This window comes from Tetrao urogallus (assembly GCF_951394365.1).
Source record: "Tetrao urogallus genome assembly, chromosome: 6".
Taxonomy (NCBI): domain Eukaryota; kingdom Metazoa; phylum Chordata; class Aves; order Galliformes; family Phasianidae; genus Tetrao; species Tetrao urogallus.
The window spans coordinates 15996964-16020976 of NC_136819.1; the positions used below are offsets into that span (position 1 = coordinate 15996964).

The following is a 24013-nucleotide window of genomic DNA, read 5'->3' on the forward strand; positions in this document are numbered from 1 at the left end:
ACAGCAAAACCACATCCGAGAACCGCTATTTTCTGGAGTGATCTGAAGTGGAGAAATGAGGGAGGAAAGAAACAGTTATGTCTGCACTCCTTCCAGTATCCAGCTACAGCCATTACAATTCTGACAGAGAACAAGAACACCAGCAACTTTCACTACTACTGCTGTGCTAGGATTTGAGATTAAGGAGTTGCAAGGCATTGGCACTGCCTCCTTTGATTTCACAGGAAGGCACCAAGGGTTAACTGCTAAAATAATGGCCAACCTGTGATCGGAGGATCAAAGTTCCAGCTGCCCTCTGCCCTGGCTTCTGGGAAGGGCGTTTTTCCTCTCAGTACAAGATAAAATCATTTTTCCTACTTGGATTTCACCCATCTGTCCTCTCAGAAGTACTTGCCATGCTTTATCCAGTGACTCATGGCCAACATTATCAGCTTGTGCCTTTTTTTTTTTCCCTACAACTTACATTGACAAAGAATTACAGTGCAGAGTGCTCCATGACCCCTCTCTCTTGAAACTACCTACCTGTGGAGACTTGGCACATCACATGTGCTGCCTGCACACTACTTGTGACAGCCAAAGACCCCTGTAAAGTCATCTGAAATCATCTGCTGGAACTGCTTCCTAACATACCATAGCTCCTAAGAGCAACTTTATAAAAGCAACACTTGCTTTCCTTCCAAGTTGATGCATTCTTCAGGCACACCAGAGATTACATTCAGTTTTCCAAAACATCATTTTCTTCAGAAAGCTTTTTGTTGTTGTTCTAATCAAGGAGACTAAAATCCTAGCATTTTGGCTACTGCTAGGACAGATTAAGAGCACAAAAAGAACATCTTCACATTCATCTCAGGGTTCCACTAAGAACAGGAAAAATGCTTTTTTGTTGTTGTTAAAGGTTCTGTTAATCCTATGGATGCTACATGAAATCCAAGTATAGTCAAGCATTTAATTGGTGCTGTCCCCTAGATCCTAGAAGTGTGAAGCAGTCATGAAACCACTGATTGTAGATGTTTACAGAAAACTAATTATTATAACTAGCTCTAAATTGGTAAAGCTTCTAGACTAATTCAGACTCCTCTCAATTCAAATGGTTTCCTATGTTATATAACAAACAGATGCCCCAAATAAACTTCTTTATTACTGGACTCCTTCCAGAGTAATTGAGATAGGAAAATAGTAAGTTAATATCAAGTAAGATATTTACACACAGTATTTAATAGGAGTCTCAAAAATAAGCATCCAGCTTTATAAACGCTTAGCCATTTCCTGACAAGTTCAAAAGTGAAGTCCCATGGCTCCTCTCTATTGGCACCTCTCTATTTCACACAGCATTGAATTAAAGCTTCGTCAGAGCCATCTAAAGAGCTCAGCATTTTTCAACAGCATTGTCGTTACAATAACAAACTCAAAAAAAAATTTTAAACAAACAATTTTAATAATTTCTGTATAACAAATAATTAATCGAATAGGCCAAATCCCATGTCATCATCAGATTCTTCAGATTCTTCCTTCTTCTCTTCTTTCTTCTCCTCAGCTGAAGAAAACAGGCAAGCCATTGGTTAGTATTTATCTTTTTGCACACAGGTTTTCAAGAAACATGTTTTAGTGTTCTCAGCTTCCACATTAATAGTATTTTGACCTCCATGGTTGATCTTCAATAGGACCTTTTGTTCCCTTTCAGTAGTCAAATATAAACACTGATGGGACACGGACACTACTACAGAAGGGATGTCCTTTAAGCAGTGAAACCTGATCTTCAGTTATTAGCCAAAACAAACTTCCAAGTGGACAAAAAAGAGCAAACGTTTCTCATTGCCCATAGCGAAAGTAAGAGTTCATTTTTCAACCATGTAGTGATCTGTTAAAGCGGGAAGATGTTGAAACTGGGACATGAGCATTAAGATTGGAACAGAGAAAATGGAGCTGCCCTGTAACAACGCCTCTCCAGGCATACTCACCAGCAGCAGGGGCAGCACCTGCAGCAGGAGCAGCAGGGACCCCTCCAGCAGAGACTGCCACAGCTCCCCCAGCCGGCATGCTGGCAAGCTTTCCGTTACCTGAACGGGAGAGAAAAAACCTATTGAACTGCTCGTGGTGAGCACAGCCAAGCAAGAACAGAGATCAAGAAAAACCAGACTCCATGTCACATGAACTGAACTGTCACTCCGTCACTATCACTGCAAGGAACAAAAAACTGCACCTGAAAGTATGAAACCTCCAGAAAAACCCACCCCAAAAAAAAGAACCTTAAACCTCACGTTGGAAACTTATCCTGAGAACACTGATGCATACTAATACACTTTCTTCTGCATACAAAACCTCCCTTTTTTTTCAAAAACTATCATAAGAACAGTGGCAAACACATCTAATTTGACATGTACAGACATGATATGTTTTCTGAACAAAGCAGAATAGCCCAGAAATAGATAATCTCAAGATACCTCCAAAAAATATGGGTTGCTTTGCTTTTTTTTTTTTTTTAAAGGGTAGGAAAGAGTCCAGTTCAGTAATAAAGAAGTTTATTTGGGGCATCTGTTTGTTATATAACATAGGAAAACTGTGAGTGGATGACTGGGGTTGTGGGGGAGGAAAAGAAAAAAAGATATTTATGGCAAAAAGTACAGTATCTTAACCAAATTTTCCAACACCCTATGAAACCTATTGCATCTCGTTGGAGATTAGCAAACTCATTCCTGATTTATGCCTGTCTTTGGAAAAGTTAGCTCTCTGGCAGCTACCTTTCACATACCAAGGCTCCCTTGGCATCCAGAGGTCATGTACAGTGTATGCTTGCTTATATTCCAGTTTCTGGGAATCTGTTTCCAAATAATTCCTTGTTACTTCAAGCTCTAATGAACCAGCCAAGTAAACAAACATGTTCCATATGCATGTCAGTATGTTCTAAGAAACAATTTCTTTTAAGAAAAAGTATTACATAAAGAAACAATGTGTTGTAAGCACACACATAATGGCTCTCTTAGGCCTTCAGACCACACCAAGAGGACACCCAGTTACCACTCAGAACTGCAATACCAGGCAGAGTCCTGGCAATATTTAAGCAAACATATTCTTAAAAGTTCCCTTTTGCCTTCGTATTTTCAAAAATAGAAAATAATTATGTTTAGATCTTTGCACTACCTCAACTCTGCACTGTTTCAGCCCTATGACCCAGTCAAGTAATGTTATAAGTCCCAGATTCAATAGAAGCCAGCAGGTAAGAGCACAAGCTTTCAAACATCCTTCAGCACTTAAGAATTCTGTCCTTGACAGAGTTACCAGATGCGGGAAGCCCCAGAAGAGATGTGTGCTGGAGAGGTTTGTATTTATCACTGGGGGTGTAACTGTGCCTTTAAGTGGATTGACACTTAATTACACTTAAATATCTTAAATAAGAGGTGTGTACAAAAGAGTAAATGAAAAAATAAAAAAGAAAAGAAAGAACAGTTAATTCTTTTTTCATTCAATATGTCCAGAAAACTATGTCATGAGCAAACTACCAGTAAGCTCACACACATTTAAGTCTTCCAGTATAATGTGGTCCACAAGCGAAACCCCACAGGTACTGGCACCAACCTGCTAGGAATTAGAATGGACCTGCTGAATTTCAAGCATTTCACCAGAAACATAGCATGAAAGTTCTCCACTGCAAGAGGAAAATGGTGAATAATCAGGAAGTTGGCAGCAATTCTGCACTCTCAAGTCTAAGTTACCCAAATAGCAGAGGCAATTATCTGCGACACTCAAGACTGTACTTACCCTGAGCAATGACGTCCTCAATGTTTTTTCCATTCAGCTCACTAATAACCTGTGTAAATGACATTTACAACGTTAATAGCTTCAAAACAACATGAGTATAAGCTACATTTAAACAAGTACTGATTACTATGTGCAATGGCTCCATCCTGCTGCTTGCACAGCTCCAGCATTCCTTATTTCTCAGTGGAAGGAACAAGACACTGCAGTAAGAACTGCATCTACATTTTTTTTTTCTCTCTGCAAAAACTTATTTGTGAAATCTATTACAATAAATTCATAATGAACCCATGAACTTTACCAAAGGCAAGATACACAGATGTCCCTAAGCCAACTGGGAAACCCCACTAATGGTCTGTTAGTTGCCGTGGGACTGTTTGCATGTGTTGCTCAATATCCACTGGGAGGCTCTGAAGTGCTGGGCATCAGACCAACAACCAAACAGGGCCCCGTTCCTAACATTACCAGATGTTACAGCCAAGCTGGTTACACCCCTGCACTGGCACAGAGAGTCCTAACTTCAGGTTTACTACCATTGTTATATCAGGGGTGAGGAAAGCAACACACAGAAACAGAAAATGATCTAACATTTTATAAAAACAATAAAGTATCTCACAGATCTTACTGTTGAACACTGCAGTCACCAAAGAACTTTTGGTATATTTCCAGCATGCACCTCCTGCTGTTTGCTATGAAATTACATTCTTGTGTGCCTGCTAAAACTAGAAGATGCTTTTGGGAGCCCGCTACATTTATACTGGCAAAAGATGCAGCCAGTGCAAATAGAAATGAATTAAATGATCTTGAGTAGCACCAATTCCAGAGATGCCTTCTCTGATAATGGAGATATTGGAGGATCACAGAAAACAAGTATGAAGGTATTAAAGAAATGTAAACGAGCCAAGGCAGAAGGATCTTGTGTTTAAACAAGAGCACCATCAGTACAAGTCAAGATCCCAAACCATATAAGGATGCTCTCAGCTAGGTCCATACGTTATTGGATTGGGCTGATGGCAAAACATTCTACAGCTTTCTCCTCTCCAGAAGCACTCTGCATACATGTATGGGGCAGATGACAAGATTTCCCCTCTCATCCCATGGCCATTTATCCTCCAGCCCAAAAGAAAGGCCTGCTGCCTCACAAGAAACATTCAATTAGGATACTCTCTCTTTAAAAGCCTGTTTCTCAATACAACCATTTCAGCAATTATTTCTAAAATTGTCCTACATCCTATTACTGAATACCTTAACTGTCCACACTATAATTTACCTATGTTTCTTCCTGAATCACAGATGGTACAAACACTTCTTTACAGTACACTAAGATAACATAATGCTGAATATCAGATCTTCAGAAATGTTTGTTGTTAACTAAAACTGACCAAAAGCCAAAGTTAAGCATTCAAGTGCAAACCTCACATTACATTTGAACAGAATTCACTTTCTGTAAATATTATCTGTAGCTATCATCCCATTATATTTCAAATTCTTTGGATTTAAGTCAGAAGGCAGCAACTGGTAAAGCCAGACTTCTACCTGTACAAAATAGTTCTGATGGGCTCAGCAGCATTTTGGAAATCGTGTATGGAATTATGTGGTCATGATTACACATATGTATGCAATCATGTATAACACACATGCAAATCGTGTAATGTAATGAAACCATGTTATCAGTGAGAAATAATACCACACCAACAGAAAGGGAAATAAAAAAACACCGAAGACAAGAGAACAGCTCCAACGTTCAACACCAACAGGGACGTAAGCCCTGGAAGCAGAGTGCAGCACCACCTTGTTGAGGCGTTCATCGTCCGTCTCAATGCCAACGCTGTCGAGGATCTTTTTCAAGTCCTTTGACGTGGGGGATTCGTTGCCACCAAGGACTGCGAGAAGGTATGCTGCAACGTAACGCATCCTGGAAAACAAAACCGAAATCTTTAACGCCACAGATCTTGCTTGATAACCGGTATCTTCTTTTCCCTTTGCTCTACTTATTAAATAAAACCTGCGGTGGGAGAGGCTGCATTCCCGCCTCCCGCCATTGCAGGCCCAGCACGGAGGCCGCGAACCCCGCCGTGCCCAGCAGGGCTCGCTATCCCGATAGCCCGCACTCAGCGCGGCCCGACGTCTCCCGATGGGGAAATCGCTCCGCCTCGGCGCTGCCGTCCCGTCCCGTCCCGTCCCGTCCCTCTCCTCAGAGGCCCAGGCCGGCGGAGCACATGGCCGCCATTACCCCCCTCCCTGTCCCGAGCGGTCCCACCCAAGCCCCGCTGAGGGCCGCGGGCGGGCGGGGAGCGCTCATTCCCGCGGAAGGGGCGGCGGTACGGGGCACGGAGCCGCCCCGCGCTCACTTGGCAAGGCGGTGGCGGCGTGAGACAGGCCCGGAACGTGCGGTCGCTGCGGCAGCCCGGCGGCGAAAAGGAAAGGGCGGGGCTTCGGCAACGCCTTCTTCCCGTCACCTCTTAACAACGCGCGCTGCCATTGCACCGGGCCAGGCGAGAGGGCCAACCAATGGGGAGCTTCGGGATGCCCGTAACCGCCGCTCTGTACAGCTAAGGGCCGCGCATGCGCGGTCGGGGTGCGGAGATGGCAGTGGTCGTTTCCCCTTTGTGTAACCGGAAAGCTGCTCCCGAAGGGTTGTATCCCAGAACGCGCTGATTGTCCCCCCGAGCGAGACTTGCTCTGAGGAAACAGCCTTTCCTCAAGGGCACGGCGGTTTCCCCCCGCTGGTAGAGCACCGCCAGGCTTTGCACCTGGGGAAGCGCCTCGGAGCACCGCTCCGCCAGCAACACGGGGAGCGCAACAAACACCGCAGGGTCCGCTGCCCCGGTCCCCGCGGGCCCGGTCCCGCTGCGCAGGGCAGCACACCTCGCTTCCCCGCATCCGCCGCCGCGGCACTTCCCCCCCCCCCCTCGGCCCGCCCCGGGACCGACTTGACAGGAAGCGGTGGGGCCGAGCCGCAGCGGCCGGGCGCGGGGACGCAGGGTGTGTGTGTGCGGGGTCAGGCGGGCGCGCTCAGCGGGGCGCGGGGCGGTGCGGTGCGGCCGGGAGCGGGGCGTCGGGGGCTGCTCGGAGCTTTCCACAGCTTCACAAAGTGTCTGCCACGTGTGTCTCGGAGAGTTTCTGCAACTTCCGGGAGCTGCGTGCGATGGCTCTTTTTGGGGGTGCTACCTGCCGTGGCTCATTGCCCTGTTTGCTGGTGAGAGTGGCAGCCCTATGCAGTAGCCCTGCCTTATATATCCTCTCCCCAGACACGCTACATTTGCTCCACTGCCTTTTGATTGTTTCCATCTCCGTGTTCCTGCCACTGTTACCCGATTTCACAACTGGGTTGGATGAGGGTTGGTGGCAGTGTGCTGGCCTGGGAGTGCTGCTGCTCCTGTCTCTGCATTCCCTGCCCCGCTTCCCCTGCTTGCATAAACCTTCTCACTGAGGCACTTTGTATTCTGCACAAAGCACAGGCACTTACATTTATACCTTTTAAAGTTCCTATCAATATTTATTATGATGGATAATTGGAATAACAGACATTTGCTCTGTTCCCTGAATTTGCATTCATTTTGCCTGATTGCCTGATATCAGCTGGGAGAACTTAGATGTTCTCTGTAGGAACGAGAAGCTTCTTTACTATGAGTGGTGAGGTGCTGGAACAGGCTGCTCAGAGAGGCTGTGGATGCCCTGTCCCTGGAGGTGTTCAAGGCCAGGTTGGATGGGGCCCTGGGCAGCCTGGTCTAGTATTAAATGGGGAGGTTGGTGCCCCTGCCTGCGGCAGGGGGGTTGGAGATTCGTGATCCTTGAAGTCTCTTCCAATCCTGGCCGTCCTGTGATTCTGCAGAGCTCTGCGTTTCTGTCCCTTCTGCCCACAAAGCTTTTTGTCAGTACACCTCCTGCCTTCTTGTTGTGGCTCTTAACAGTTTCCAGCCACCTCAGGCTGGGGCAGGAGGCCTTCAGCGTGCATATCTGTTCTCTTTCAGAGCCATCCTTTCTCCTCTTCCCCATCCCCGCAGCCTGCCATTGCCTGCCTACCTGGCAAGTCAGAGCATGTCTGGCCCCCCTGGACAAGATGCAGAAGATGGCAGAGCTGCTGAAGCTCGTGGAAGAGCATGAGGAGGGGGCTCCGGGGGCTCCTTTGCTCACTGACTCCTGCTTGGCAGACAACAGGCTCACTCTGGATGTTTATCCGGATGGCTGCTGTCGGCTGCTCCAGCTGTTCGAGAGGCAGCTGGCAGAGGTGGTGCAGGTGGAGCTCCTCCGGCTCAGCAGTAACGATCACTTGCTTGATGCTGCGCTGATCGTCCTTCCGTATCTGAAGCGCCTGAAGTCCCTGGTGCTCAAAGGTGAGTTCCTGGACCCATTGCCTAGCTTCATGTTTGTGTTTTTCCATCTTTCCACATCTGCAGAGCAAGCTGCCTTAGAGCTTTTTTGCTCCAGTGCCCCAAGCCAGGGCATCGGCTCTTAGTCTTGCTCAGAGCTGGACACAGATTTCAACAAGAATCAGCTTCTAGACACTTATATCCTTCCTTTGCCTCTACAGCTGCGTTGGGACCGGTTTTTGGAGCCTGGTTAGGTTGATGCTGCAACACTTTCTTTATCCATCCTCTAGAAGAGCAATTTTTGCACAGCTGCGTAAAAAGAGGGAAATTGAAAAATGCTTTTAACTGCTCGGCTCCTTTTTCATTTTTGTTAGTATAATGAGCTGCCCTTGCTGGGGTTTGTTCTGAATCAGTCCTAACATAATCCTTGCATTGTGTCAGTGAGCATAGGTTTAGCACACACCAGAGGAGGCTGTTCAATATTTTATAAAAGTGTGTCTCAGAGTGTGTGTCGTTTGACGTTCTGTAATGACACATGTCTGAATTATAACATTTCTTGATTTCCTTATCTCTTAATTGCAGGAGGGTCTCAATATGAACAATATAATTTTAGTATTAGATTGAGTCATTTGATCTTTGGGAGGTGAAATTTTAAAATCACGAGAGAGGAAAGAATTCAGGGTTCCAGCTGAAAGCTCTCACAACTGAGCTTCATTTCCACACCTACCACAGATTGCTTATAAAATCTCATACAGATCATTTCATCTGTCTTTTCTCCTGCAGTAAGGTTAGGGGCAATGCCTTTTATGATACTTGTTTTGTACACATACTCTAAACATCCTGAAGTGCAATAAAATAGTTGGACTGGATTTTGTTAGGTCCCACATACAATGTTTCTCTTAGATTATTCACATTCCTTGCCATTATGTAGCACAACAAAATTACCCACCCCTATATGCCATCACAAGTAAAGCAGTGGAAGGAAAATAGCGAAGAGCTGGAAGCTTGCTTTTGTGTACTTGACTTCTTTTTCCAAGGTGCAACCGCCTGCAGTGTCCAAACCGGGGCAGGACCTGTACCCTTCTCTCTTTGTGCTTTCATCTGGCCTACACAATACTGAATGAGTTGTTTGTGTTTTTTTTGTTGTTGTTGTTGTTTGTTTGTTTTTGCCACATTTTCACTGCTTTTCTCATCTGTCTTATAAGGGCAGGTCTCATTCTTTGGGGCTGTTCATTCCCCAGCAATGTGGGCAGAGTCTGGAAGGTGTGTGAGGAAGGTTTCGTTCACAAACTCTTGTGTGTTGCCCACTGGTGCTGGCACCAGGGGTAGAACGTTCAGGAGGCTTGCAAGAATGTGTGCCACTACACTGAGTGATGGTATGTGTATGGAGTGGCCTGGGTCTTTCTGAACTTTGCCCCACATGTGTTAAGCAGGGTTCTATGGGTTCCCTGTAACATCTGTTGGTTTCCCAGCAGATCTTCACAGATCAGGAAATGGAGGCAAGGTGCAGGAAACCTACAAAACTTTGTAATTAGTGCTGTACATTGTGATCAGAAACTCACCATTATCTGAGTCTCCATGTTATAGCTTCAGAAAGGAGCGTTACATGAGGCTGATGAGGTATCCTTGTACTATATTGACTTCTCCCCCCCACTTCCCTTTGCACCTAGGCGGCCATGTCAGAGATGAATTTGGTTCATGTCAGCACGGCTCCCTGACAAGCTTGCCACCAGGTATTGGGACCCTGAGATGTCTCACTCACTTGGATCTCAGCTTCAATAGTCTCTCCACCTTGCCCAGCTGCATCCTTTACCTCACCAGCCTCCGCATGCTCTTGGTGAGCCACAACAACTTGGTGGCTCTTCCTGAGAACTTCGGCTCACTGAGCAAGCTGACTTTCTTCTCTGCTATGAAAAATCAGCTGAAGCGCTTACCTCAGAGCATTGGGGAGCTGGCAGCACTGGAGGAACTGGATCTCTCAGAAAATGTGTTGGAACATCTCCCTGAAGAGGTTGGAAATCTGCACAGCTGCACAGAACTGGATCTCTCTGGGAATCTGCTCTCAAGCATCCCAGATTGTTTAGGTACCTGTTTTCTTAGGTGATAAGAAAGAGAGTCTGCTGAGTTTTTGATACAGGCTAGGATCCCTGAGCCCTTTGCCTCTGTTCCCAGAATTGCTAGGACAAAGTGTCTGCTACACTAGAGCCAAAATGGGAGGGATATCTGGAAAAAAACATGCTTGGTTAAGTCAGTCCTGTGGGCATTAACAGGGCGTCTATGGTCCATGCTTTCTGTGAATCAGAAAGGCTCCTAGGATTTTCATGCAACCTAAAGTAGTTGAGTCTTGCCTGACTTTTTTTTGGGAGCATCCAGCACTGGAAACAGAAGAGCTGGGGCTTAAGAGGAAGCAAAACAGCTTAAAATCAGGCTCTGTGTTATGGAGCAATCCACCGATTTCCAGTGCCCAGCTTTCTCTGGCTTTACTGGCTCTTGACTCCTCTCTTTTTGCCCAGGAGGTGCCACTGATGCTGTAAAGCACAGAACAGAGGTGGCTGCATTGCCTCTCTGCTAGTTCAGCAGCCTCGTTTGTTTTGGGAACTAAAGAAACATAGAGCTATTGTGCCTTTCCCTTATTGCACGTGTGTGAGAGGAATGGATATCCAGTGCCGAAAGGCAGGAGTGTGTGAGTGTGTGGAGAGAGCTGATGTGCAATGCAATTAACAGCATGGATGGGGAGTCATTGCCTGTTCTAACCTGCAGCCAATTTGAAGTCTCTGCGGCGGCTGCATCTTCACAGCAATCTTCTGGTGACAGTCCCTGCATCGCTCGCCAGCCTGCCCAATTTGTCCAGGCTTGATCTGCAGAACAACTTCCTCCGTGCTGTCCCCCCTGAGATACAGGCTGCGCCATTTGTGCACCTCCGAGGCAACCCCCTAGGAGAAACTGAGCAGTCCCTGCAGGCTGGTAATTGCAAGGCTTCTGCTTCTGTGGGTTTTGCCCAGCTGTTCTCTTGCTCAGCCCAGCATGGCATGAATGGGTTTGAATTAAAGAAGAGGAGCAGGGGGCAATCAGATTAGTGTTTATTTGTGTGGCGTTATTATTAGGTTGTAGCGATTCAGGCAATTTATTTTTATGAGTCTGAGCCTGTTCTGAAGGTCTCAGATGTCCCAGAAACTGGCTCGCTAGTCCTGCTCTTTGGAAAGATTTTTCAATGAAAGTGAAAATTGGATTCATATGAAACAGATCAGAAGGGTACATTAAGGGAGAACACTGGTTCTTGTATTTGATGCATGACCTTCAGGCCACAGTGGCTCACACTAGAAGCACAGGAACAATCAGAGATGAGTCAACTGTGCAGTTACCTCCTGCTTTGCCCTTCTTCCCGGGCTGCAGGGTAGCAGCCCTTTCTCTGAGACAAAGATGATTGTATAATCAGTGGATATTGAGATGTATAATCAATGGGTACTAAGATGTTATAATCATAAAAAGAACAAGAGAGAGTTAGGCAAAGTAGACTAAGATAATAAGAGAGAATAAATGGAAGGCTTACCTGTATGCTAGGCTCACCTACAAAAAACACCAGCAGAAGCAGTCTCTAGACAAGATCCTTCCCCACTGGTAGCCAGCTCTTAAATAGGTCTAGGAGCAGCACAGAGTGAATTGCCTTCACCTGTGCTCCTCTGGCTGACTCATGGATCGTCTCAGGTGATCAATCAGAGGTTCAGGCCGTGACTCAGCAGTTCCCATACAATGATGAATGAGCAGAAATCTGAGCAGAGTTTCACAGTAGTGCTTACATTCACAACAAATGGCCATAGGTGATCAGTCATGGTCCTGAGAGCTGCGGGTCTGGTAGATTTTCTAACTCCTAAGTTTTACTGGGGGACAGAATCAGCATTTCCAGTGTGCCCTGGGACCCCTTGACTTCTTCGTATCTTCCTGCTGCTTCTGCTTGATCTGAAGCCCACTACTGTGCGGGCAGGGTTCCTTTAGCAACTTCTGTCAGATTAGGATTAAGTCAAAACTGGAAGGTAAATTCAACCTTTCTTGTCTAACTTCATCTAAATAACCTCTGCCTCTTCTTCTTACTGAAACCTGGTTGCTGCAGATGAATCCAGTGCCACAGAGCTACCAAGACTGTTCCTTGCATCGGAAGAGGATAGGTATGCTTCTTTACTAAGAACTTATATTACAGTAGTGTAACAAGGCCCCACACAAGATTATACATGGTAGACATTCTGTATGTGCACAGGCAGCTTACTGCCTCACTAGGCCAGTCATACGCAAGGTGGGAGATTTCTCTGCTGACTTTTTGAAGGGTTGGAGTCATTGCAGTGTCACACATTCATGTATTTCTTCTGGAAGTTTCACAGTGACCTCTGAAGGTTGCGAAGTGTTCCTGGCCTGTGGCATCCGTTTCTACTTTCCACCAGAGGCTGCCTCTGACCCTCTGCGGATCTACTTCCGAACCTTGGCACCAGACCCTCAGTGGGTGAAGCTGAGACACCATGATGTCCTGCTGAGCAAAGTCCTGGAGTTACAGCCTCATGGGGTCAAATTCCAGCAGGTGAGGGCAGACGCAGGCTGCTGCTGAATAATCTGCCTATGCAGTAGCTCAGCAGAGTCTTTCGGGAGAGTCTTTTGGGACTTTAGAGCCAGCTATCCCCCTCACTGCTATTTGTAAGTAGCTGTCAAAGAAGCTGCACTGCAAAGATTCAAAGAACGCAACCAACTTCCTTGGTACTGTGCTGTTCTGGCTCCTTTTCCTTCCCAAGTACTTCTGCTTGAGCTGAGCTGTAACCTTTCTTGCTCACAACCCTCTTTCTCCATGATTTTTAGCATTTGCCCTTAATCTGCAAGGAAAATGGTTCATGTTGTTCCCCAAAAGTGTCATTTTCATTCTTGCTGGTGAATACTCACATCACCAGCTCTGTCGTGGGTGACAACTCACTGGAAAGGTTACTTTGCCATTTCTGCCCACAGGCTGCTTTTCCTGCGGTCACAATGCACAGCACATCAGATGTCTTGTCACCTCTCCCGAGGCTGCAAGACAGAGCAGATTCCCATCTCCTGCCCTACTCCCTTCCTATGGGCCATGCTTTTCCTCCCTTTGTTTGCCCAAGATGCCACTGAGCAGAGCTAGGCTTGATTTGAGGCTTTATGTTGGTGTCTTACGGGACTGCTTTTGTGCCAGGAGGTAGAGATCTGGATGCCATATGCCTCTCCAGAAACTCTTCACGAGCGTGAGGTGGTTGTTCGGACCTTTAGTGGGCAGAGCTGGAGTGACCTGAGAACACGAGTGGAGAAGAGTAAGGTAAGCAGGCTGGAGTGACTGGTGACACACATCTTTCCTGTCACTCTGTTTTTGCTCAGCCATGGGGGAGTCTGCTTGAAATATTTCATGAGCTGTGTTTTGACTGGCTGCTATGAAATGGAGTGGATTTCAGCTGTAGGATTCCTTTCTTGTGGAGGTGTGTCTGCTGGAGGTGATGACTTGCTGCTCTTTCCATCCTGATGCTCTTATCTGTTTTGGTGTTACTGCCTCTATTTTTCCTGCCATTAGAGTGTCGTGTGGTATGCCCATATGTTTTCTCTTCTTCCCTGTCCTCTGTTACAGAAAGACGTGGCTCGTTGTAGTGTTCTTCACTTCTCCTGGTTCCTTGTTGTGTCTCGACTTGTGCAAAATGAATGCAAAGTGTCAACAGAGGGGACATTGCTCTTTTCCAGTGTGGATCCAAACATCAAAGTGACCTTCCCTCCTGGAGTCACTGAAGAGACTCGCAGTGTCAAACTGCAGGTATGCATGCCTAAAAAAAGGAGCCCTGGTCAGTCCTTGGTGCAGCTGCTAACCTATGTCAAGCAGCAAAACACAAGGTGAAATGTCTGTCCTAGAGTAAGTAGTGTCTTGACATGGATGCCTCATGGGCTGACCCATCTCCTAGCACTTTTTCAGTTTTCCTGCCTGCAAAATGGGCTGTTCTTCAAGCTGCCCCCTGTGGGAAAGTGGGTTTCCTTGTGGTGCTCCTCCCTGTAGATCAGCACGAAGATATCATGAAGAGAAGTATCATTTGCTTCTTGTTCCATTACAAAATACACTGAGCCTGGCAGAACAGCTCAGCAAGAGAGGTTTGCAGAGATTATTTATGCAGATCTAACTCTAGAGCAAACCCACTAAAATTGGTTGTTCTGTAAAGTTGGTGGATGCTGCTAAATGCTATTGTAATACATTGCCCTGTCCCAACTTGCCCAGGTGACACCAATGTTAAAGTGAAATTCAGATGAAGTTCACTATGCTTCCATTTCCCACTGTGTCCTGAGCCAAGAGCTGTATTTGCTTGCTGAGTGTTTGGGAGCATTGTGTGGGAAATGAGGGAATTTGGGTGTCTGATTGCTCCTCTCTCTGTGTTGCATCCTATGCACAGGTTCTGCCAGTCTCTGCAGAAGAGATAGCGGAACTCACAGCTGATGCAGGATGCAAAGCCAGTCCTCTGCTCTGCCTCTCCCAGGATTCCCTGGTAGATTTCCTCAGACCTGTGAGAATTCAGCTCCCGCTCCCACCTGGGGTTACAGGTCAGTTTATTCTCAAAATTGGAGAGCAGAAACACTGTGTGGAAAACGGCAAGCAGCAAGCTGGGCATTTTGTTTGACTCAATGTTAATAACCAATTAGCTTTGTCTGCAGAAGCAGCAAGGTACATTTGTGTGCTTGGTGCTGGTGCAGTGCTGAGAGCTGAAGGCAGCTGAAGCCCAGCAGGCCAGCGCTGGGCTTCACAGGACCAGCAGTGCAAGCTAGGAGAACTGCTGTGGCAAATAGATTTCCCTGCTGAGCCACATGTATGTTTGGACTGCTGGGTTTGGTATGATGGTTTGGAGGGACATTTCTACAAAACAGGGAAATGCATTGTAAAAGGGCTTTGATTCGTGACTGGGAATAGATTGAAGTTGATAATGAAGATGCTGCCTCCAGGGATCTACTTTCTATTCAACATCCTGCTGATGGATCAGGTTCTGAGCTACTGCAATCTTTCAGTTATTATACAGTTATACGTAGAGCCACTCTGAATACTACTATGAAGAGCCTCAAATCAACAGTAGATTTACCAGGGATTCCTCTGGTGATGTGCTGAATACTCTGCATCTTCTAATTCCAGTTTTCCCTGGCATGTCTTGGCTTTCTCATGAGGAAGTAAAAGATTTTTGGGTGTTGGCTTGGCCTTTGTTGTAAGACCACCTGGTATTTGTGTGTCAGAAGTGCATCGGGATTGAAAAACCTCCAGTCCACAAGCTTAGGAAGAGATAAAATCTTAATAGCCCTAAGTATTGATGGTGAGAATTGTCTAGTGAGTCTATATTGCTGGAGAATATTCTAGCATTCAGATTGCCTTTTCTTTTATTTTGCTCTTCTTTAGTTTAAGTTTTAGTTTAAGGCTTAACTGGACACTTTTAAAAAGTAAATCACCCAAAACTGTGGTTGGGTTTGAAAAGCTCTGAGTAAAGGTAGCAAGGCATACACATATACATATATACATATACATATATTCACCTCCTGTTAAAGAACTCTGCTGTATGCAACATCTCTTGATCATCGTTGTCTTTAGGGTTAAACTTGGATTGGTCAAGGCTGCATCTTCTTTGTGGGGATGTGGAAGGCCAAACTTGGGATGACATCACCAATGAAGTGATGCTGGAACTCACTCATCTCTGTGCAGTATTTGAAGTCACCCACTTCTCCTGGTAAGTGCAGGTTTAATCCTGAGGAAATTATGGGATGTTTCTCTGTCTTGCTTTTCCCAAACCCTAACCAGGAGTTCTGCCATTAGTTCTACCTATTTCTCTTTCCCTTTGCAAGTCAGATCCAGCTCAGCACTTAGTCTCTATCCACCGTTTTTTACCTGCTGACCATAACCCCGATCTCTTTGCCTGTTGTGTATTTTCACTGGAGAAAAGCTATTGCTCCTTGGAATGCTCTCAATCCTTCTCGTCTGGCAATGCAGAGAAGTCCAGATTTGCAAGCGTAGTGTCTTTAGAGCAAATGCACTCAATGTAATGGTTCCCACTCTGAATCTACAATGCTTCAGCTGCAGGTTTTCAGACCACGCTCCTCTCAGCTCCCAAGTTCTCCATTCCTTTCTCACCACCGTCAACCTTCTTGTCTTTAAATCTTTCTTCACTTAAATCTTCACTTTATCCTTCACCCTCAGTCTGAGTACTTATATGCTATGAGCCAGAATCAGAGGATAAGAAAGCTGCTGAAGCATGCTTCTCCTGTGAAGAAATGATCACTGAAGACCCAAACTGTTGGCAGTCTCATGAATATGACACCAACTTCTCTTCCTAGGCAGGATCCATCCTTTTTCTCAATTCTTTATCTGACAGGTACTGGCTGTGGTACACCACCAAGACCTACATTGGAGGCATTGCCAAGAAAGTTTATGAGCGGTTACGTATGTACCAGGTGAACTTCATTGCTCTGCAGAGGAGGAAGGATCCCGAGCAAGTCCTGCTACAGTGTCTCCCCAAGCACAAGGTCTGGTATGGGTTGCATTTCTCCTCAGCTCCCTGGGCCTCCTTTTGCAGGATGCAAGGGCAGTAATGTGCCAAATGGTCCTGGTCACTGCCCCAAGGTCATGGCTGAGGTGTGCTGTTACCATTCTGTGTTAGTAGTGTGATACTAGTCCACTGGGAATCAGGAGAAGGAAGACTCATTCTATGCACTGGTGGATGCCATGCAGTGATTTCCTCCTCTGCAAAGCTTGAAAACTGGACTGCTAAACTCAGCTGAGCCACAGTAACTGGCCTTGTGAATGGTGTTAGCCATCAGAAAACATGAGGCAAAGTGTGTTGGCATAAGCTTCACTTACAATATTAAAGTTGACACGTTACTTGTCTGACACAGGTGAGTAGCATGGGCAGCAGAAGCACTGCTTTCATTTCTACAGAACTGCTCAGAAATTTTTTCCCAGTGTTCCTTGCTGTTTACAATTCAAGCAGTGGAACCTCCTTAATATGCTTCTGTGCAATATCTGATTAGTTCATGCTATGCAGGAGGGCTGTTTGAGCTAATCTGTCTGGTTTTGTACTGAAGGAGAGGGCAACACTTACTTTTCTGCTGCCTCTGTCTTAAGGTTATCATCCCTCAGCAGGATTGCTTCAGATATTAGCAAAGGAAATGTATATTTGTGTTTGGAGAACTTATACCTTGACAGACAGTGCAGGTCAGTGAGGCAAGGGTTATTTATCAGATTACTAGCTCTGGCCTGGCCTGCATATTCCAAGCCTCTGTATAATACTCTGATTTGGTTGCTTCCTTTTAATTTATTTATTCCCCTGTATTGAGAAGACCTGTGGGCATAAACAACTGTAAACAACTGTTCCTGATATCTTGGATATTGGGCTAGAATTCTGCTTCACAGAGAAGGCAGCAATGGCACTCTCAGTGAGATCAGGATGCTGGGGCTCTGCTTTCTTGCCAGGGATGGTCATGGGGTAAAAGAGAAGGTTTACTGATACAGACAGAAAGAAAAGTAGACACACTTGCACTGCCCTGAGAACCCAGGTCTTGTAGTGTTATTCCAGGCTGCATTACCTAAATGAGTTATCTGGTGTCCTCAGCTGTGTGCTCTATTAGCATGTAGCTTTCTGCAGAGAAAATGTTTTTGGTGACATACTATGAGAGGTAGCAAGTAAATCCCGGTCTTTGAAGGCTAACGACCTGTTAAAAAAGACAGGGGTGTTGCTGATGATTTCTTTTCTTTTTTCTGTAGTAAATGTGTCTGATATATAGGATTTGGGGCTTTGTTCATTTGTGCATTTACATCCTTTCTGTGGAAAATTATTTTTCTAAATTGAAGGTGAGCGAAGGGAACATTATAGGCATAGGGATGTATGGGGACAGATATTTGCTTCAGACCAAAGGTGGGGTCCTGTTTTGTCATCTTTGCCAGGTTGACCCAGTGCTGAAGAAGCTGCAGGACCGCTACCGAGGACCTGAGCCATCTGACATGGTGGAAATGTTTGAAGGAGAGCAGTTCTTTGCAGCTTTTGAGAGAGGCATCAGCATCGATATGGGTATGGTAGTGCTTTCTGCTCCTGCCTCTCTGATGTTCCTAGCTCCAGGCCTATTTCTTTTGGGAGCTCTGTGCTTGGTGTACTCGCTCACCCACCGCTCACCCACAGCCCCTGGACGCTTAGTCCATCACATTTTCTGGTCCATCAACTTTTGTGTCTACTTTTCCCTATAAAAACACTTTTTACAGGCTTATGTTTCCTGTCACACTGTAGCCTTCAAAGGGCAATATCCCTTTGATCTCATGACTGATCTGTTTTCTGCAGCTAGTAATGCCCTTTTCCTGGCATCTCAGACAGTGTGCTGGGATGCCTATGGTGATCTAACTCATATTGTTTGTTTCTAGGTGAACATACAGAAAGAAGTCTTCCTTTTTCTTTTCTTTTTTTTTTTTTTTTTTTTAATTTTTTAACTCTGAGAAGGTATTTCTGAAATGATCCAGGGCAGAGAATTCCTCTTACAAAACGTAACGTGTTTCTGTCTCTTGCTTCCTCTACATTTCCATTAGGAGAGAAGGAAAAGAAGGAGCAAGGCCAAAACTCACAATGACTTTTTTTACGCCCACTGAGACTAGATGTCTTACAGCTGCACGCTGAGACATTTTGGAGGAGGGACTTGACCCCATCTGCATGCCTTGCCTAGCCTTGCCTTTCATTCTTGAACTTGGTCTCCACCTTGTGGCCATTCTCCTTTTTCACCCACGAGACTTGCCTTCTGCACAGCCAATTTTCTGTTTGTACCCAGAAATGATATGGGGATTAGCATTCTTTCAGATCTCAGTAGGAGTGGATGGTAGCAGAAGAGCTGCTGTGGATGATGGGCTGTTGCCTAGTCTTGAAAATACGCACAATTTTCAGCACAAATTCAGTGTTGCCTGCTTCTCTTGTACAGATCGCCCTGACTGTGTGGATGGACGTCTCTCATTTATTTTTTACTCCCACTTGAAGAACATGAAGGAAATCTACGTGACTTCCCCCGTAGACAGGAAAGGCCAAGCTGTAAAAGGCCAGGTGAGCAACAATTGACACTGACATTTTGTTTCCTTCATCATCATCATCATCATCATCACTTTTATTGTGCTCTGCACTTCATTGACTATACCTGGAAGGATCACTCATCAGGATAGCTCACTGACTTTACATTCCTGCCTTTAACTAATGGGGTGTTGGCAGAGTCCAACCTTTACAGCAGAAACTTCAGTGCCGCTCCCAGTCACACTTAATTGGGATGCCTTGTTTATGGACTGAAGATAGATGAATTTCTCGCCTATGAATTCATTCTTTCTCAGGCAGAAACATTATGGTGCTAACAGATCTGCCTGCTGCGCTTGAATCTGAGTCTCACTGCATGCTTTCTGTTTGCAAAGGTCTCTTTCTACCGAGGGGCAATTCCTGAGAGCATTCCTGAAGATGCCAGCAGGAGGAGGAGAGGACCAGACTCCCTCTGGCTCGCTACTTTACCAATCAAACTGCCTGTGAGTTACTTTGTCTCCTAATCTATATGGGGAAAGAGCAGGGCCTTCCTGCTCAGCCAATGTTGTCTTCCACTATGACAGTAGATGCAAGGATTGCATCCATTGCAATAAATCATTGCCCATCTAAATGAAGGAAAGTGTCTTCTCTTCTTTTTCAGATATTTTTGAGTGCAAAGGAAGTTTTCTGTAAATGAAATGAAGGGTGGAGTTGTGGTGATAGATCACTGAAACACAGCCAGAGACAGTTCCCTGAATCTTCTTATGTCAGAGTTCTATCAGATGTGCACAGGAATCTCCCACATGCTTTTTCTTTGTCATGGTGGAGATATCCCACCCTCCATGACAACTCCTCAAAGGAGAAGTATGAATAACTGGGAGCAGTCTTCAACTTGTGCTCATCTCGCCAGTCAGGGCATTGGAAGGATGCATGATCAGGGAGGGTGGATCCTTTGAATGTATGAAGAGTGTGGAGGAGGAGGAAGTGTCTGTTTTGTTTATACAGTTCTTAGTCATTCAGCTTATGCTGGCAAGGATGAGAATGGCCTAGGATGAGGTAGTTACAGAGACTGGTCCTAAGTGTTCTGGTGTGACCAACTGGCTTTTAAAGGGCAAGCTGTGCTTTACAGTAGGAAAGGCACTTTATTTTATGAAACTTGACCATTTTCCAAGAAGCTTAAAGCAATAAATACGTGTGTAGTCTGAATGCTTCACTTCAGATTGTGTGCATGATCCAGTTCTGACAAATGCAATGTCAACTGGAGGAGTCTAGTTAGAGAACATAGATGATTCTTTAAAAAATGCTCTCTAAAGCAAGAAGGAAAGTTTCCAGTATGAGCTCTGACTATGAGCATGGTGATTTTATATTTTTCCATGGCACTGAGGACTGCCGATCACTGCCAGTCTGAGTGCTCATTGCTTCTTACAGCTGTCCCTTCAGTCCCAAGTTAAAATCTTCCATCCTCTCAATACAAGACAGAACATTTCAGTATGGAAAGCTGAATGACCGCTGTCCTCTATGAAAAGAATTTTCTCAGCAAGTTCTCTTTCTCGCTTCTCTTATGACACAGAGATTGAAACCCCGTTGGGGTGAGACCTCCAGTTCATTGAACGGCTTCTCCTTCCCTCCCTTGAACCTGGGCAATGCTGAGACTGGCTACCTGACACAGGCAAACCTGCTGAGCATCGCCAGGCGTGTGGGAGCTGACTGGCAGACCATTGGCCTGAACCTGGGCTTGACCTATCAACAGATTGAGCGCATAGGATACAATAACAGGTAAGATGGGACACAGGAATCAACAGCACATGTAGCTGCAGTGCAGTAGGATAAATTAATGCTTGATTAATGGAAAGTTTTTCACTGGTATTGTTTCACTGGATGAAAGATGGGTTAGCCAACAGTTCTTCTCAAAGCACTACATTTTTCATGGAAAACTGATTATTTTATCTTGTTGTTATGAAAAAAACTTGATGTTTTAAAACGGTATTTAGAAATAACCAGCCTGATGAGCTTTGTAGTTCAGATGCATCACATTCCTGCTTCGTTCTCTCATCTGGCTTCCTGGCTGGACTCCATCTTTGACAGTAAGCCATAAACCATGGCATTAGTTGTAAATATCTATATTCAAAAGATCCTGACCAAAAAGTCAAGAAAGTAGGAGTGTGGCTCGTTATGACTGACCTACTGTTCCTATGGGGGAATTACATTCCAAATCAGAATGCTTTTAATTTGAAATTTCTGTTAGAGAAAGATTCCGGAGCGATTTTAGTGCAGGAGCTGCAACTCCTGTGTGATGGCTGGGGAGAAGACAGTCCACTGAGAGCTCTGTGTCTGGATTACTTTATTGTGGAGCTTCAGCTCTTGGCTTGGACTAAGGTAAAGCCTCCTTGGATTGCCAGTCAGGAGAGAATGTCTTGGTTACTTCCCTGCTTTTCCTTTTCTTCAGAGAGGACCTTGATAAGCAAATCCTGGACATGCTTTTCTCATGGGCCCAGCAAAACTCAGAGGATCCCAACTGTGTGAGCAAGCTGATCACAGCCATGAAAGAGAGTGGCCGCCAGGACATCGCTGATGAGGTCGAAACCATCATTGAGCTGGGACGGCAGAAATACAGGGAGTCCATCCGCCGCGTGGGCTTGGAGCAGGAGAGCAGCACTGAAGACTCTGCGATAGCCATGACATAGCTCCTAGCAGAAGGGAATGGGCTTTATCAGAGGGGAATCTCGAGTTCTAAACAAAACCTAAGGAGTTTTGCTCCAACTCCTGACAGGCTTGTTAGATGAGACTTGTAAGCTGTGTCTTTGACAGACTTCCAGTTTTATTTTACAAATACGTGCAACTCCATAATCCTGAAGAGGCCTTAACTTGCCTGAAAGTAAATTTTCCCTTGCACTTTCCAAGAGAGATTCCTCACATCCTCTTTGTGAGATGTGCCTGTGTACTAGTCAAAAAGTTTGCAGAGCTTTGTGAAAAGCATGATGTAAGTTTGCATTTTAGAAACTGGTCTGGCCAGCTGTAACACTAGCACTGTTGTGGAATTGGCATCAACTGTGCTGAGCAAACTTCCCAGTTTTGTGATCTGAATACCTTGTAAATGGCTGTAAGCATTTATTGCTTTTTAACTGTGCAGTGACTGACTACTGATGTGCTCTTCTCTTCCTGTTACACATCTCATAATGTGCCTCAACTAATGGCCCACTAATGGCAGTGGGAAGTTGCACACAAGCTGTTTGGATGTCTACTGTAATCTAGGTATGTTCAGCTCATTCAGAATAGGTTTGGATTCAGCATATCCCATCCTCTAAGTAGTATTTAAAGGGATATTCTCAGTCTGAGAGCTTGTATAAAAATGTCAGCTTGTAACATCCAAAATCAACCCACAGCTTCAGGTCTTGTGCTTTCTTCCCCTTTTTCCTCAGTGAATAATCATCAGTGACCGGATGCTGTATTTCAGACATGCAAACAATGCTACTGAAAGAGGGGCAATAAAATGATTCTTTTTTCTTAAGACATTCTATCATCTCAGGCCATGGAGTGCATGGAATGAATGCTACAGCACTGGACAAGGGCTTTTAGACTTGAGCTGTAGCCTTAGGCCTAGGGACTTACTCAGAGCTGATCTCTTAGGCCATGCTACCTCTCAGGTTTTGTGCTGGGTTTGTGTCAGCAGTTGTCTTTTGAGTGTGTGTAATCTCTGGTAGTGTGTCATAAGTTCTTGCCTGGAATTTTGATGTATACCAACAAGGTATTTGTTTTTAACTCCAGTTCTGGAGAGATGCATTCGGGCATATTGCTCTCACTGGAAATAAAATAAGCACTTAATTGTTTCATGTCTCTACACGGTCTGCTATTCCATTTGAGATATGTCAGACGGAGCTGGGTCCCTTTATGCTTGCTGTCAGAAATACACTGGTGAGCTGAGTGGTGCTGCGTGGAAATGAGGAGGAGAGCTCTTGTTTGAGTACCCCTGGCTGCAGGATGGACTGGAGCTGACTTAATGGTGTCATCATATGTCAGCTTTGTTGTGCTAAAGAGGAGCTATCCAGGAAACACGTTCAGGATATAAGCTTGAAGGACTGAAAGTATGACTGGGGCTCATCGGGAGCAGATCTGGGCAGCACCAGCTGCTGGAGGGGGTGGTGGGCTGATGTAGGAGATAGGACAAAAGATAGACATGCCAAAGCCTAGGCGGTGTCATCAGAACTTGTGCAGATAGCATGAGAGGGATGTTAAGTAACTACCTCAGAGATGTATCATTATCTCCAGTCTGCTGCTGCATAGCAGCTGCTGGGCTGGGTGGCCTTGGTGGTAGTAGGTTTTCTTCTTGCAGTGACAGGGGAGAATTAGGCTGGACATTAGGAAATACTACTTCTCTGAAAGAGTGGTCAGGCATGGAATGGGCTGCCCAGGGAGGTGGTGCAATCACCAACCCCGGAGGTATTCAAGGAACGGTTGGATTTTGTGTTGAGGGACATGGTTTAGTGAGAACTATTGGTGATAGGTTGGACTGGATGATCTTGAAGGTCTTTTCCAACCATGGTGTTTCTGTGATTCTGTGACGCTAAGAGAAGCACTCAGCTGACAATATGGAGGTGCTGGGAAATCAGAGCAACCCCCCAGCTGCTCTTTTCTTCAGCTGACTTGGCATCAAATATTTGCACTGGATGAAAGTCAACAAGAAACTTGTTCTTTCCAGGTATGTTATCTTTATCCTTAATCTCTTGGAGACAGGTAACTCCATCTTAAGCCTGTAGTTGCTATGGATGGAAAATGCTGGTTACAGTTGCAGTACACAGTTGAAGGAGCAAAAAAATGAAGTAGCATTTGTCTTCTGTTTCCAATGTTCTTATTTTCTTATTTATTTATGGACACTAATTCATTACAAACAGGAGTATTCCCTTTTGCTTCCTA

General features: G+C 45.4%; 2 protein-coding genes across 2 annotated transcripts; one reads left to right on the forward strand and one right to left on the reverse strand.

Annotated features, from left to right (window-relative positions):
• Window positions 1–1413: 1413 nt before the first annotated feature.
• RPLP2 (ribosomal protein lateral stalk subunit P2) lies at window positions 1414–6154 on the reverse strand. Its single transcript, XM_079537743.1, has 5 exons — window positions 6105–6154; window positions 5545–5668; window positions 3757–3805; window positions 1959–2057; window positions 1414–1534 (listed from the first exon to the last, which is right to left on the reverse strand). The coding sequence occupies exons 2-5, from the start codon at window positions 5665–5667 to the stop codon at window positions 1458–1460; spliced, it is 348 nt and encodes a 115-aa protein (XP_079393869.1). The 5' UTR covers window position 5668; window positions 6105–6154; the 3' UTR covers window positions 1414–1457.
• Window positions 6155–7816: 1662 nt separating this feature from the next.
• PIDD1 (p53-induced death domain protein 1) lies at window positions 7817–21786 on the forward strand (the record flags this gene model as incomplete). Its single annotated transcript, XM_079537363.1, has 15 exons — window positions 7817–8090; window positions 9737–10150; window positions 10827–11030; window positions 12175–12229; window positions 12432–12633; window positions 13261–13380; window positions 13684–13863; window positions 14489–14636; window positions 15664–15799; window positions 16442–16592; window positions 18010–18133; window positions 19023–19141; window positions 19498–19605; window positions 20673–20878; window positions 21549–21786. The coding sequence occupies 15 exons, from the start codon at window positions 7817–7819 to the stop codon at window positions 21784–21786; spliced, it is 2679 nt and encodes an 892-aa protein (XP_079393489.1).
• Window positions 21787–24013: the final 2227 nt, after the last annotated feature.

Bases quoted from the DNA above. Each gene is read 5' to 3' on its own strand.
- RPLP2 (XM_079537743.1), bottom strand. From the start codon at position 5,667: ATGCGTTACGTTGCAGCATACCTTCTCGCAGTCCTTGGTGGCAACGAA. The intron at 3,806-5,544 runs GTGGTGCTGCAC...TCATTTACACAG, and splicing joins ACGATGAACGCCTCAACAAG to GTTATTAGTGAGCTGAATGG. The intron at 1,535-1,958 runs GTGAGTATGCCT...TGTTTTCTTCAG, and splicing joins AGGTGCTGCCCCTGCTGCTG to CTGAGGAGAAGAAAGAAGAG.